General features: G+C 38.6%; 1 protein-coding gene across 5 annotated transcripts in view; it reads right to left on the bottom strand.

The window, feature by feature from the left end:
• Positions 1-7: 7 nt before the first annotated feature.
• The window catches only part of LOC141400688 (uncharacterized), a 150,688-nt gene continuing 134,248 nt past the window's right edge, over positions 8-16,447 (bottom strand). For 4 of the 5 annotated variants that reach the window (XM_073980065.1, XM_073980066.1, XM_073980068.1 and 1 more), the window contains 9 exons: positions 15,137-15,408; positions 14,959-15,076; positions 14,693-14,842; positions 14,533-14,618; positions 14,189-14,462; positions 14,059-14,103; positions 7,772-8,764; positions 7,418-7,703; positions 8-5,786 (listed from right to left, as the gene is read on the bottom strand). In XM_073980065.1, the coding sequence (XP_073836166.1) occupies positions 655-5,786; positions 7,418-7,703; positions 7,772-8,764; positions 14,059-14,103; positions 14,189-14,462; positions 14,533-14,618; positions 14,693-14,842; positions 14,959-15,076; positions 15,137-15,387 (7,335 nt within the window). In that variant the 5' untranslated portion in view covers positions 15,388-15,408 and the 3' untranslated portion in view covers positions 8-654. The remainder of the gene's footprint in view (positions 5,787-7,417; positions 7,704-7,771; positions 8,765-14,058; positions 14,104-14,188; positions 14,463-14,532; positions 14,619-14,692; positions 14,843-14,958; positions 15,077-15,136; positions 15,409-16,447) is intronic. The other variant, XM_073980069.1, reaches the window with a different exon arrangement.

The following is a 16,447-nucleotide window of genomic DNA, read 5'->3' as shown; positions in this document are numbered from 1 at the left end:
TACAAGATTTGAAATAAGATAAGATTTTATTGAATATGGCAACATAAATTTTAGTTTCTTCACAATTCCAAACAGATAAGAGAGTATGCGAAATGTTACAACAAAAAATGGAAGTAATGACGATTACAATATTGGTGATTTGAAATCAAATGTGAACGAAAAAGATAAACAAATAAAAACGACAAATAGTAATTATTAAAATATTGAGAAATATACAAAAAAAGACATTATTTGTGACGATTGGGAAACAAAATTTAGTTTCAAATTACATTAAAAATTGCACTCCAAGAGGGAAAGTAGTATAAAATAAGTTATTAAAATTAAGACATTATTTTATGAAAATTATTAGAAATTCACTTCGATTTAAATGTAGAAAACGATTTTGCTACAGTAGTTATTTTCGAATTAAATTAATATCCATGTGAATTAATCTACGTGTTTCATTAAAACTACATTTTAAATACAATGCTTAAGGATAAAAAATAAATAATTAATTTATACAAAATTTAAAACTATGACAATATTTACACATGTATTTATACATTAGTAGTTGTATTTATAGCCTGTGTGTTGTTGTATTGATCAGGGATCCATCAGGGATTTTGTGACATTACGTATCATTTGTTTACGTAACGTCGGGTTATACCTTAAACATTATTTGAGTTTTTGTTTCTTGCGCACATGAGAATCGCCATTGGTAATAGAATTGAGGGATGAGATTGGTGCTGTAGAAGATGGAGTGGTGGTTAATAACGTTGTTTCGGTTGTTCTTGACGATTCTTTATCTACATTTGTGCCGGATTTAGGCTTTACAGAAGTGTTTACTCTAGCTTCTGCCTTCTGGAACTTTAAATGTTTGGATTTTTCTCCATGGCTTTTGTGTGTGGCCTTGTTGCTGTCTTTTGGGTAAAAATTTGAGCTGGGTATTGATGATATTTCCGTTGCCACTTGAGGTTTTTCCTTATTCGGAGGTTGAGGCACATCACTTTGAGTTTTAGTATCTTTATTTTTATAAGCTGCCGGCAGCAATGAAGAACTTTGAAGTGTCTTCTCCTTGGAGTTATGTTTCCCCTCCTTAGAAGAAAATTTTGTTTTGGATAATTTTTGTTTTGAATTTGTCACTTTTTTGTTATCTTTGTTTGGTTTTGTATCATTGCTGACAATTTCATCAGTTTTAAGACTCGTTTTCTTTCCTGAGGCAGATTTTTCTTGTTGTATTTCGGTTACTTTTCTTTTTGGTCGTTTTTGTTCACTATCAGTGGTGGGTGTGACAGATCGTTCACGTTTATCTGCATTCATTGTTTCCTCTTCCTTTCGTGGGTTGTTATGGGATTTAATGGGTATAGCATATACTTCGCTTTTATCTTCTATAGAGGCATCACCAACTTTTGCATTTTTTTGTTGTTGTGTTGCTACCTCTGTTATTTTTCTCTTAGGTCTTTTTTGAGTTTCACTATCACTTGGGGTGGCAGATCTTTCCCGCTTGGAAGCTGTTTTGACATTTTTGTGCAATTTGTTTTCATCATCCGAATCCTTTGTTTTATCGTTTAATTGTTTTGCTTCTGCGGTTGTCTTCCTCTCTCTTCTCCTGATCTCATTATCACTGGGTGTGGTAGATCTTTCTCTTTTACCAGTTTTACTATCTAATTTGACAGGTTTGGAGGTTTTGTTCTGTCCCACGGTGTCACTAGGAGTGGATGGGTGTTCTCGTTTTTGCTTGACTTGGGTTTTACTTTCTGTTGTTGATGAAAAAGATGGATGATTGGAATCCTTCTTGTGAGATGTTTCCATTTGTGGTTTCTTTTTGGAATATTCACACGCCGCCGCATTTCTTGTTACAAACGGATTTTGTTTGAAGCCGGATGTGGTGGATGGTTTTGAGTTAACTTCCTTTTGAGCCAAGGAGGAGGCTAGATTAGATCTTTCATTGAAATCCCTTTTAATTTTGGGTATTTTAAATTTATTGTCCTTAGCTTTATCCTTGGTTTCAGAATCAACTTTATTCCTCTCGCCTGTAACAAGGCCAAGAAGTTTGTGCGGATTTTCGTCATTTCCTTTAGTAGACTTTTCAACATTCTTTGCCGTTGCATCTTTCTTAGTTAATGGCGGAGAATTTGGTTTTTCTTTGTCATTCAGTCCCAACGCTGCAATATCAATCGTTGACGAGGCAATATAACTATCTAAGGTGGGAGCCGGGATAAGTTCAGGTAAATTATTGGTGGTATCAACTTGGTTGTTTTGCAAATCTCCACCACTTGTGGGAGATTTATGAAGACCACCCTCTTTGAGAGATCCCGATAAAGGCGTTTGATCTTGACTAGAGGTGACCTCTTGCTCTGAGGGTGACATCATTGGTTTTTGTAAATTTTTGGTTAATTCCAACGTTGGATTTGTGTTGGTGGCACATGTTGAAGAAACATGTAAAGAATCCACAGATGTAAATTGCAGCATTTCTTCTTGACTGAAGAGATAGACTGGCTGAGGTGAATTTATATGCTCGGTAGCTTGAGAAGGAGTTTGAACTTCGATTTCTTGATGAACATAGGGATACCCATATTGATGACTTCCTAAAACAGCTTGTGGGGATTCTGCACAGCTTACATAATCCCTTCCAGTAGTTTCCGAGTCCTTGTGAGATATATTAGTACTATTACTGGACGTTTCAATTTCAAGATAATGTTGGTGTTGTTTTTCTGTTGTAGACAGAGTTCCAAAGTTTGTGGGTTTCGGATTACAATCTTCCTGCTCCTCCCGTTCTCTCGATTTTTCTCCATTGTTTGGTTTTATAAAATCATCAATGGGAGAAACTGTTGGATTCTCCTGATCGTCATTCTCATAGCTCGGCATCAATGAATTTGAATCATGTGTTGGAGTTCCATTAACTCCATCACCAGCAGTGCTTTGTGGTGACATTTCAAAAACTTTTACCATTGGATTGAAGGAAATTGTTTTACCATTGCCATTTGGTGCTTTGGTTTTGGTTGACAGACAAGATTTTAGCATTGCTCCATCTACTTCTGAAGGTTCTACAAATTCTGTTGGTGACCAAATTGTTGATCTATCCTCCTCTAAAATATAATCAGGAATACTAGTGGTTTGTGTGTGGTTTTCTGACCTTTCATCATCGGAATTTATCAACTCTGTTGGCGACCATGTTATTGTAGGACGCTGAGTACACTCATCCGTGAGGTCAATTGTAATATTCCATTTTTGGCAATGTTTTGTTTTGTTATGTTGGCCATGATGATGATGACCCTGAGATTCAGCATTATTTTCGTTGTGTTGGGGAGTTATTTCGTCTTCTCCATTACGCCTAAGAATACTGGCCATATTTTCATCCGGCTGTTGTTGTTCTTCGTATGGAGGATCTGTTTGGTTTTGTATCCCGTCTTCCTTTCCATTGAAATAGGCATCGATTTCATGGCGATTGAGCACAACATAACATGGCTTGATTATAGCTTCGTTTGAGGGCCCACATTGATTTATGACATCATCAACATTGCCCTTGCAATTGCCATCTGCCAATTGAAGTAGTTCAACTTTGTCGATTATATTTCTAGACTCCTCAGCACCACATACCGCCGTATCCTTGGTTGCTTCATTAGGGCCATCAATTGGCAACAAAGGTATGCCATTTAAATTCATTATCAAATCTTGTACAGGCAGGGCCATTGAAGAATTTTCTGCCGTTTGCAGGGAATGTTGTGGCCTTAGAACAATATTTTCAGTAACCACGGCTTTATTGATTTCGGAATTTAAAGTTGTCTCTATGGGACATTCAAAGTCTTGTACGGCAGCATAAGATTGTACCTTACTTATAATCAAAGGAGGAACCTGATCCTCTTCCATGGCATCCTCAAAATCCATAATTGTTTTCTTACGTATATTCCATTGTGAGTTTTGATTTGCCTCCACATTTGGACAAACAGTTTGGGCATCCATTTCACGTTGAATTTCATTTATGACAATGTTTTCCAATACGCAATGTATATCACCATCGGGTGGTGGAGCCATTTGAGGATTGTTGCAAATTTCTTCATTACTGTTGATTAGGCCTTGCTCTTGTTCCAGCGACTTAGTGTCTCCTTGTTCCTTGGCGGCCAACAGATCTTGCAAGGTATCTAAAATTTCTTCATGTTCTGCCGTCTCCATGGGTTTGTTTAGTATCGATGTGGTGGTTGTGGTATCCGGCGAGGATAGGCGTTGAGCAATAACAGCCACAATATTTTGTTCCAATGACATTTGTCCACTGTTCATTGGTTCCAAGGGTTCATTGGTCTTAGGCAAATCTTGCTCCTTTGCACATTCTTTGTTGGAATTTTTCTTTTTAACAGGTGACTTCCTAGGTTTCCGTTTAACACCCGTTTCCGTTGGTGGTGACATATTTGTAGAGGAGAAAGAGGATGATTGTTGGTTTGATACATCAACCACAGACTCTGAATCGGATTGCCTTTGGCATTTTGTGGCTTGATTATTTGCCAAACGTGCCGAGTGCCTTAAACCATAAGTCGAGGATGTGGATTTTGTATCCATTTCGGAATCAGTTGTAAGTAATTCTTTAGATACCACTCTTCGTTTTGGAGCTGATTGACTTTTACGTCTTTCTCGTAATGGTCTTGGCATTTCAAATTCTGAATCAGTTGTTTGTTCCAAATCATGATTGGTGGTTGAGCGTCTTCTCTGTGGACGTGTGGAGCGTCTTGTATTAGCTTTACCGGTTATGGCAGAACTTTTATCTGGGGAAGATGAAACTCGAAGTTCTTTAGAATTTGAAGATCTACGGCTTCTTGTCGTTGTTTGTACTAAGGGCGCATTATCCAAATCGGATGATTCTTTGCCATTATCAGAAATGACAGTTTGGGATTTGGGGGGATTTACAGGAACTTCAAATGCGTGCTTTTCAGCAGTTGTAGCTTTCGACAAACTCTGCTGCTTCTGAAGGCGGTTTTCATAATCATCAGGTCGTGGCACTTCGGTGTTGGCCAAACTATCCCAAGAACGTTTTTTCGGTGATGGCTGTGGCTTTTTGTTCATAACCTCACTTTGCTTTTTTTGTTTCGTTGGCTCCTCTGCCAGCCCTGCCTTGTCATTTGCTTCGGTTACACTACACGACAAATTCATACGTTCCAATTGTTTCATTGTCTCACTCTGTTCTATTTGGAAGTGTTCACGTTTTTGTTGTTTCTCCTGTTTGCGCCGTTGCTTCTCCTTCATTTTTTCCAATGCCCTTAACTCTAATTTTCGTCGCTGTTTTTGTAATATTACATTGTACATAATATTACGCTGACGTTCAGATTCTAGTAATTCTTCTCGGGTTTGTCGACCACCACTACCAACACCAAATTTATCATCACACCATGTTCCCGTTGAGGCAACATCTAAATGATCACTGATTTCATTACGAAGAAAATGTTGATATGATGATCTTTCACTCCATGTAGTATAATCCTCTAAGGGCGGATTAGGGCGGAGTCTTGTTGTTGCTGGTTCATTTTGAATTGGTTGTGTCGTCGCCGACAGATAGCTATTGAAATCGTTATGACCACAAACTGTAGAACGTCGTAACATTAGGCGATTTAATTTCTGTAGGCTTTTTCTACAACGATGTCCCCCTTCGGCTAAAGCTGTTGCTAGGCGTGACTGATGCAGGGATCTTTTGCCCGAAGAAAAATTTAATGGCATGGACGAAAATGGGATCGAGCCAATGCCAGGCATTCGACTGGAGATTGAAGGGCGCCGTTCAGGAATGTTGCCAAATAAGGTATTACCGCCAGCGGCTCGGTGTCCTAAAAGTAAGAAACGGAGGAAAGCAAATGGTTAGTTTTGTATCAGGAAATTTTATATCTACAATCGAACATCAGTACTTTACAGGGTTATACATTTCTAGGGAGAGTTTTGTAAGGAAGACACGTCATCAGAGTTACCCAATAGGGAGGAATTAAATCATCCTTACTGTGGCTTCTTTCAGAAAGGGTGTATAAAAGCACCTTTTCTTTCAGAAACGTCCTTTAGAAGCACCCTTTCTTTCAGAAACGGCCTTTAGAAGCACCCTTTCTTTCATAAAAGGTCTATAGAAGCACCCCCTCTTTCAGAAAGGCCTATAGAAGCACCCTTTCTTTCAAAAAGGGTTTATAGAAGCACACATTCTTTCAGAAAGGGCCTTTAGAAGCACCCTTTCTTTCAGAAAAGGTCTATAGAAGTACCCTCTCTTTCAGAAAGGGCCTATAGAAGCACCCATTCTTTCAGAAAGGGTCTATAGAAGCACCCTTTCTTTCAGAAAAGGCCTATAGAAGCACCTTTTCTTTCAGAAAAGGCCTATAGAAGCACCTTTTCTTTCAGAAAGTGCTTTTATAAGCACCCTTTCTTTCAAAAAGGGTCTATAAAAGCACCCTTTCTTTCAGAAAAGGTCTATAGAAGCACCCTTTCTTTCAGAAAAGGTCTATAGAAGCACCCTTTCTTTCAGAAAAGGTCTATAGAAGCACCCTTTCTTTCAAAAAGGGTCTATAGAAGCACCTTTTCTTTCAGAAAGGGCCTATAGAAGCACATTTTCTTTAAGAAAGGGTCTACAGAAGCACCCTTTGTTTCAGAAAGGGTCTACAGAGGCACCGATTCTTTCAGAAAGGGTCTGTAGAAGCAACCTTTCTTTCAGAAAGAGTCTACAGAAGCACCCTTTTTTCAGAAAGGGTCTATAGAAGCACCCTTTCCTTCAGAAAGGTTTTATAGAAACACATTTTCTTTCAGAAAGGGCCTATAGAAGCAACCTTTCTTTCATAAAAGGTCTATAGAAGCACCCTTTCTTTCAGAAAGTGTCTATATAAGCACCTTTTCTTTCAGAAAGTGTCTATAGAAGCACCTTTTCTTTCAGAAAGGGTCTATAGAAGGAACCTGCTATAGAAGCAGAACCCGATAACTGAAAAGAGAAAAGGCTGAATCGATCTGGAATCTACTCTGCCGGTGTCCTAGTCTGTTGAACAAAAGACACAGAATATTTGGTGCATTTCTCCCTGCTACTTTTCTTTCATTGAACCCGCGGCCCTGATATAATACTGCAGTAGCCTTAAAAGGTTCGATTAACTTTTCTCTACCTAAGTTCTATGAAAGTCTTCTCCATCTATCTACTTCCTCTCTGTCCATTTCTCTCCTTCCCATTTTCCCCTTTTTATCTCGTCTCTCTTCTCAGGATAAAAACAATGGACCGCTGGTCTCCGAGTGGACCAGCTGTTTACAAATACGGTAGGTGCTCATTCTACAACCTAACCATAGTTCTTTAGTACCGGATTGACCCGAAATCATAGTGTAAATGGCCAGAAGGACGGACATCGTCGCCAGATGATCTCCTCGAAACACTTATTTTGGTATGACATGACATAACTGCGTTCGACTGCATATGCAAATGTGGAGTAGACTAATGTATTACCTTGTTGCTCTTGATGTTGTCTAACCAATGACGGCATATTTATTGCATTCAATCTGGAGGGTGAAAATTGAAAGGATTGGCGTTGCCAAAATGGTACAAAACATTCGTCTTTCATGTCATCAGCATCACCGCCATCATCATTTGACGTATTTGTCGCCGGCGGAAAACAAGACTTGTTGGTTAAATCTTGTTTGGAATAAGCTGCCGTTGGACCCATGGGACTGCTATCGAAATGCACTTTTTTAGTTCTATGCTGCTGATGTTCGGACTTTGCGGGGGAGGGGTGCTGAAATTAATAAAGATGAATTATATTTAAATGTTTAATATACATAATTATATTATAAATCTCCTTACCCTTTCATCACATTTCGTCATAGACGACGATCCATTGCTACTAGCTCTAGTTTGAGAAAATATTACCTTACCACCTGTAGTACCAAAGGTAGAGTTTAAACGATGGAATGGCACACCGGGACCCGAAGAGTTCATATTCGAGTGGGATGAAGAAGGTGAAGAATAAAAGAAATTTGTATAATATTCTACACCATCTTCAGAGCTTCTCTCATTATCAGTTTCTTCATTGTTTGGTGGTGTGGACGGCGATGGCGGCGGTGGAGATGGTGATTTTGGTATTGCATTTATGTGAATACTATTTCTACGTGGAGGAAGTTTCTTGACGGGACTTGATTTCCTAGTAACCGAAGTTGTTTGTTGTATTAAACGATATTGAGATTCATCATCAGCTGATGACAAGGAACAACAACTGCTCTTCTTTGCCACATAGGTACGTAGGCTGTTATTGCTATTATCATTTGAAATGGCGTTTAGTTCTTTGGTAGTAGTTTCATTTTCCGAACTTTCGGAATTATTATCATCTGTACGATTAAGGGGAGTTATAGTCTCAGGGTAAGTATCATCAAATAGGTCTTGATTTTGATCAACATCTCGTTGGCTGCTTTCATTTTTATCCTCATCATCATCACCCGAAGAATCGCTATCTAAGCAAATAATATCTGCTGAAGATTCTTTATTCTGTTGTTGCTTATTTTTCAACAAGAGATATTGCTTTGTAATCGTTCCCAAATGGTCTAACCATCGTTCTTGTTTTTCATATAGGTGCCTAAGCCGTTCTTCGCCATTGAGATCAGCATTTTCTTCTTCAACCGTCAAATCAACACTATCCACAATTGTTTGTGTTTCATGTTTTACCTGTGACGTATTTGGGGGTTTTCTCAGCTCTAGCTGAACTGTCGAAAATAATTCAACAAAATTCATCATATCCGAGGAAGTTGGAGATTCTTGTACTGGTGATGTCATCATCACATCATCATCATAATCACAGAGGTCCTTTGAAAAGAAAAACATGGGCTTTTTTTTAGTATTTGAAAAGAATTGTAAATATTTTTTTTTAAATTTGTACATTTATCAGTTGAAGGGTGTTATCAATTTCTTATGTTACTCTTCAAAATTTCTCATAAAATACAATTGCGACTAACTGCTAATTGTATTAGAAAAATAATGAATTTCAGCATAAAAATCAAACCTTTTACTAAGACATCATATAAAATAGGCATGCAAATTAAATGGAAGTTTGAATGTTAAAGGAAAGTAGGAAGATGAAGGGCTAGAACCATACCCTACTCGACCCCATCAGGATCATTGTAGTTGGAGTTTTGTTCCTGACTTATGCGCTAGAACATCTCCCGGTGTGCCTCCAATCGCGACCATGGAATACGAGATACTCTGAATATTTACCATAATTTACAAAAACTTGTGTACTCGTAGACCCAAGATCCGCAGCAACATACACCTCCTGTTCAGCGTCTCTTCACGACAAAGTCCTCGAATGTTTCAGTATTAGTTTAGTAGCCCAGAAAGATCTGATCAATTTCTTGGGAACTGAGAACGTTATCCGGATCATCACCACTACTTCATCAGTTCAATATATATATACTTACCAAAAGACCGATATTAGTCCAATTTCCCCAACAATCCAGAATCAAACCAACTAAACTAGTGTGATAAATGAGCTTCATAGTACGAGCCCTAAAGATTTAAGAGATTTCCTATGAGCACTTTGCTCATGTACCAAATTCTCATGGATAATAACAAATTAAATAAAACCAACGACAACTCTACTCCGACAACGATCGATCTCTTGAAGGATAGTGCAACTCTCGGAAGGGGATAACACATCAGTCGTGGCCGATTGACCCATCTTTCCCAAGCAGGACGCTTTGATGGACACGGTTGTGTAAGAGGTGATGAATAGCTTCCCCACATCCCTAACCACTGAATGTAGTAAGGTACGGAAAAGGCTGGATAAGAATGTGTATAGAAGGGTAGTGTATGAACAGACTCCATACTGCGCTGACTTCACCAGTGGATAGCCAGGCTGCTTTGAAAGCACAAAACAAAGCTGTTCAAAATTGTAGAGCTGTTTTAATTTAGGTTTGTTAAAATGTGTTGGGTACCAGTTGCACTGCAATGTTGAGGGAAATGAGATAGTTTAGGAACTAGAAAGGCGGGATTCTCAGTCCTCTGACCTACAAGTGCTGTGTGTCGAACCACCGCACTGCTTCTTTTTCGACAAACTTAACAAGTTCTACTTTGAAAGAGCCATATGGATCTGACTGGACGGACCTGTATGAACAATATCAATGTCAATCCGATCAACATTCTCAGGACATAGACCTAAGAATTGCTGTAGGGGCTTATTACTGGTCACTGCCGCATAAAAATTATGACAAGCAAGTTGGAGGACAACACCATTGAGTATTGCAGGATCTGCGAAGACGAGGAATAGACTTAAAAAACGAGAACCTTATCTGCTGGTATCCTAGTCTACTGAGCAAAGGACACAAGCTGTTTGCTGCCTTTTGATTTCTTATTATCGACATATCGATGCCTTACTTCCTCAACCTCGTATCTTAAAAAATACAACTTTTCAGGAGAAACAAAAAAACGGATTATCCTTTGATACATCCGTGTTTAGGTAAAAGTGTAAAAGGCAATTATTAGGGAAATAGGTACATCTATGCATAAATCCCACGAAGCTTTAGGCTTGTCTGCAGACACTTCTCTCCCGTTTCCTCTCTTTGCACATTGAATACAATGAACCGCTCGTCACCGAATAAAAAGCTGTCTACAAGAAAGACACCTAACCTTAACCTGTTTGCCACACATTTTAGCTTTGTTCCAGAACCAGAAAGTTTCAGGACCATGGATGATGCGGCGGGAAGTCAGGTGGCTTACACGGTTGACGGTCCATGTGTGTGTGTGAAGAGGGTGTGGTCTTCCGATCCGCGGCCAAGTGCTAAGAGAGTAGTGGAATGTCCGTGCAGGTGAAGAAGTCCAACCTGGGATCGCCTACAAATGTATATATAATTGTTCCACAAACATCCCATAAGGAACAAGGGAGACTTCTCTCATATCAATGAGTGCACCCCGATTCATATTAGGTCATGATATGGGACCTACAGTTTATTGCCGAGTCCGAACGGCGTGTCTAAGACACCACTTTTGTAGAGAAGTTTTACATGGCTGAAATACTCAGGAAATGTCGCCAACATTACTGAGGGGTATTTTGCCACCGTTGAAAAGTGTTTGATGTTGCCTGACCGGGGAATCGAACCCACGACCTTCTGTGTGCAAGGCGGGTGTGCATACCATTGCACCACGGTGGCACCCGACAAATGTATCCCCGGGGTAAAAACCTCCAAACCCTTCTCGTGAGAAGCCACATGAGCCAACCAGACCTGCGAGGGTGATCGCTCAGGATGACCTTCTGGTAGCCATCATTAATAAGTCTGATTCTGAAAGCAGGATCAGCGAGGATCATTCGTTGCTATCAATGTGGATGACAGGAAGACCGGGCTTTGGCGGGGCAGTGATTTTCAAGGGTGTCAAAGTCATTAATTGCCAGCATAAGGAACCGACAGATTTATATATCCAGATAATGGGTTTGACAGGTTTGAATATTTTTCGATCGCGGTGCATTTATATTCGCAAACCAAATTGGCGCCGCATAGCTTACCACAGGCCGACATAATGCGTTATATGTAGTCAACAAGGTTTCTGTCCGCACGATGTAGTAGTTTAGGCCGATATTTGATCTGAATACTCAATTTGAAAGTTATCTTGCTCATTAATCGTTTACGTTGGTGGCAGCAGCGGCGTCATAGTTTTTATATAATTATCGCAGGATGTATGGACTTACCCCTGAAAAAAAATGTATCGTCATAGTAGGCACAGCGAGGTAAACCCGTTGCAAAAAATCAAAAATATCCGAGACATGCTTTTAAGCGCCAACGGGGGAATGAAATGTGCCTCCAGTAGCTACCGAAGTATATTCAGTCCATATCTGAAATCAATTTCCGATATCGAAAATTTTGGCACTACTTGAAATTATATCCATGAAGAGTTGGACCCACAGTTCGAAAACTATAAAACCTGGGAACAAGCGCCAACGAGGGAATGAAATGTGCCTCCAGTAGCTACCGAAATATATAAAGTCCATATCTGAAATCAATTTCCGAAATCGAAAATTTTTGGGACTTCTTGAAATTATATCTATGAAGAGTTGGACCCACAGTTCGAAAACTATAAAACCTGGGAACAAGCGCCAACGGGGGAATGAAATGTGCCTCCAGTAGCTACCGAAATATATAAAGTCCATATCTGAAATCAATTTCCGATATCGAAAATTTTGGACTTCTTGAAATTATATCCATGAAGAGTTGGACCCACAGTTCGAAAACTATAAAACCTGGGAACAAGCGCCAACGGGGGAATGAAATGTGCCTCAAGTACCTACCGAAATATATAAAGTCCATATCCGAAATCAATTTCCGATATCGAAAATGTTGGGACTTCTTGAAATTATACCCATGAACAGTTGAACCCACAGTTCAAAAACTATAAAACCTGGGAACAAGCGCCAACGGGGGAATGAAGTGTGCCTCCAGTAGCTACCGAAGTATATTCAGTCCATATCTGAAATCAATTTCCGATATCGAAAATTTTGGCACTACTTGAAATTATATCCATGAAGAGTTGGACCCACAGTTCGAAAACTATAAAACCTGGGAACAAGCGCCAACGGGGGAATGAAATGTGCCTCCAGTAGCTACCGAAATATATAAAGTCCATATCAGAAATCAATTTCCGATATCGAAAATGTTGGGACTTCTTGAAATTATACCCATGAACAGTTGAACCCACAGTTCAAAAACTATAAAACCTGGGAACAAGCGCCAACGGGGGAATGAAGTGTGCTTCCAGTAGCTACCGAAGTATATTCAGTCCATATCTGAAATCAATTTCCGATATCGAAAATTTTGGGACTTCTTGAAATTATATCCATGAAGAGTTGGACCCACAGTTCGAAAACTATAAAACCTGAGAACAAGCACCAACGGGGGAATGAAATGTGACTCCAGTAGCTACCGAAATATATAAAGTCCATATCTGAAATCAATTTCCGGTATCGAAAATTTTGGGATTTCTTGAAATTATATCTATGAAGAGTTGGACCCACAGTTCGAAAACTATAAAACCTGGGAACAAGCGCCAACGGGGGAATGAAATGTGCCTCCAGTAGCTACCGAAATATATAAAGTCCATATCTGATATCAATTTCCGGTATCGAAAATTTTGGGATTTCTTGAAATTATATCTATGAAGAGTTGGACCCACAGTTCGAAAACTATAACACCTGGGAACAAGCGCCAACGGGGGAATGAAATGTGCCTCCAGTAGCTACCGAAATATATAAAGTCCATAACTGAAATCACTTTTCAAATTTTTAAATTCCGGAAGGTACCCCAAGGAGTGGACAGATATAGTCAATATCCGAACCTCTTATATGTGCAAAATGTATCGTCCAGGTAAACCCGTTGCAAAAAAACCAAAGCTATCCGAGACATGCTTTTAAACGGCACTTCTGCAATTTTGAAATTCCGGGAGGTACCCTAAGGAGTGGACAGATATAGTCAATATCCGAACCTCTTATATGTGCAAAATTTGTACCAAATCGATTACTCCCTCCGAGAGTTATTGTGCCTTCATTTTTTGCGAAAAATGTTGAACTTTTTTGTGGGAGGTAACCGATATGATCCATCACTGAAGTTGATCTAAGTCTAGAAAATATTTTAAAAGGTCCAAGGTTTGGACCAAATCGTTTGATACTTTTGAGAGTTATCTTGCGCACCAGACTGCCGGACAAACAAGGCCAAATCGACTCCAAATTGTCTGAAACGTATTTCGTCCAGACTTACATGGGATCCAGAGCCATTATTTCGATACGGCACACAGAATTTTGGAAAAGTATAGTTTAAGACCTGATTTTGGTTTTTTGCAACAGATTGTTCTTGGGGCATATTTTTACCGCGTTTCAAGTGTTTTGAGGGGCAAGCCCACACCTCCTGGGAAAATGGCAAAATTTTTGGAGAAAGCGATTTTTGTGTAACCGGTACTCGATCTGTATATAGATAAAATTTTCAATTCATATTGGCAGAGGGTATATCTCTGTGGGCAAAGCCGACTGATACTTTGTTACTTATTATTCGTAAAGTGTATTTCCTTTAACATTCAATCATCCAAAGTATAAAATTAATATTTTAAATCCCTTTGAAACTTACCAAAATGGTTCCAGTCATCTTAAAGGCATTATCGATAATACAGGCCTGAGGAAAATCGAAAAACAACAACAATGGTATAAATAATAAATTCAAATTAGAATTCAAAACTTAATTAAATTCAAAAACCTACATTTCTTAAATCCTTATAGAATATCAATTGCTTTAAAATGGTACGAGTAGCCTCACTGTGTTGGGTGTACTTTGGTAAATGCCGACAGTATAGAGGATTTGTGGGCAGCGTCACATTCGGTTTCATAAAACTTGCTGCAAAGTTAACGATAAATTGTTGATCGCAATCATCCTTTTGCATTTTCATCCAACGATAAAATATAATTATATAAAGCATATATAATTTATCGGGTAGCTTTTGAACTTCCGTAGGGGGCTTGAGTGGTATAAATTCTCTGTAGAGAGGTAGATAATGACAACAATAATTATAAAATCTATAAATCAGGGTAAAATAAAACAACTTACTCAAATATGGCACACATTATGGCGCTGGCATTAAATAACCGTGGTATGTAAATTAAGGTGCGCAGAATATTGTAACGTGTATCTTCCTAAAGAAAAGATAATTGGCAAAGCAATGTTAGAGAGAATTATTAAAGAAAATTAGTGTATTTGTTCAATTTACCTCATCCTCTTGCACCAAATGTCTGCGCATTATATAAACAATTCTATTGTCTAAGAGTTGTTCCTTCTCTTGGCAGTCTAGACTTACTCTAAGTTCACAGCTTATAAATATGGCAATAAGTTCGCACACACGATGTTGAAATTCTTCCAACTGTAATGAGAAGAGAAATACAAAACGATGTGATTAGTTTTAGCTGTAAGGCTGTGTATTAGAGGGAAATATGGCATAGGGGTAAAAATTGTTTCCAATACTTTTGAAATACTTACATCATTGCATTTTCTACTCATATCCTTTAATAAATCCAATACACGGATTATATTTCCAGCCAATAATTTACTCATTTCAAAGTCTTCAAGGATATTATCGTATATTTCATAGCAGCCCCTAGACGCAGCAAATACAAATTATTAAATACGGTCATAAATCTTCTACATTTAAACTTACCTTTTAAACTTGTTAATAATTCTTATTAAAATCTGACTATTCATGTCGTTACTGATCGATGACAAATATTTTCGTATTTCCCGATATGTCTCCGCCACAAAAGGATATAATTTGGAAAATTTGTTATTTCTTCGTTTAGCTAACATTGCTGCTGAAGTGACTGATGATGCGGACGAGTTAGCGGCTGCAGTTTGTAGTTGATTGGCTGCAGCTGTTGCCAATGTGGTCATACTTTGAGTATTTGTCGACATTATCACAGAATTGTCTTATTTCTGAAAAGGAAAGAAGAAAGAAAGGTATAAATTAAATATTTTTCAGGATGTCAGCTTAACTTTGGGAAAATATGGAAATAAATTAGCGTTCCAAACAAAACTTACAAAAATTAAAAAGAAGAAATGCAAAAAAAAAAAACAGAAGTGGTGGACCTAAATATGCTATGAACGGATTCCTAGTTTTAAAAAATACTTTTTGAAAGCTTCGAAGTAAATTTTTAGAAAGTTGTGGGGTAAACATTAAGGATGTGTCTCATTTTTCCAAGCAATCTACACAAAAAATAATATACCACATTACCGGAGTTTTTGGAACACTCTGGCCATTAGAGAAGAATGGAGCATAAAATAATAGCTTTGTAGCAAATACTACTCAAATCTTAGGAATGGCCAGGTTTAAGGATGCTCAGCCACTTAATAAACAGTGAACGCTTCACTCGGAGACTTTTGTTCATCCTGGATAGATTTGAAGTAGATACTGAATATATTCCATGGTTGTTGTTTGTTAAATTGAGGTTAAAGATGAAGCAATTTCCGTGATATTGCTGTGTTGTTGCTCGATGATTTATACTGGAACACAAAGACATTATTTAAGTCATGATAAGTTTTTGGCAAATTCAAGCAGGGCAAATTGAATATGTCTGATAAGAAGGTGAGAGCATCTACCCAGCAATTGGTGTCTTCTTCTGTGTTGTCTTCGACTTCAGCGGGAATTATTGGGTTCGTGTGGCATAATTTTTTCTTAAGTCTTTGTATATGCGCCTCGGAGGAGGTAGCTACCTTCTGAGTACTGGGCCTTTTTCTCCTTGGCTTTCTGGTCAAGGACAGCTGCAAACGAGTTCTTTGGGTCGTCTTCTTGGGAGAAGGCTGATATCCTTCGGCAGACCGAACACATTTAACAGTTTGTTCGTCTTCTCAGAAAATGTTTGTTTTTAAGTTGGCCAAACCACCTAGAATTCTCTACTGCCTGTGGAATTTCCGATTATATATCCGCGTTATCCTTGCCTTTCGGGTCTGAGACGGTCTTAGAAGCAATTGATCC

The sequence above is a fragment of the Musca autumnalis genome, unplaced genomic scaffold (genome assembly GCF_047663935.1).
Source record: "Musca autumnalis isolate F117 unplaced genomic scaffold, ASM4766393v1 scaffold_4, whole genome shotgun sequence".
Classification (NCBI taxonomy): Eukaryota; Metazoa; Arthropoda; class Insecta; order Diptera; family Muscidae; genus Musca; species Musca autumnalis.
This window is presented reverse-complemented; position numbering and strand designations above follow the sequence as displayed.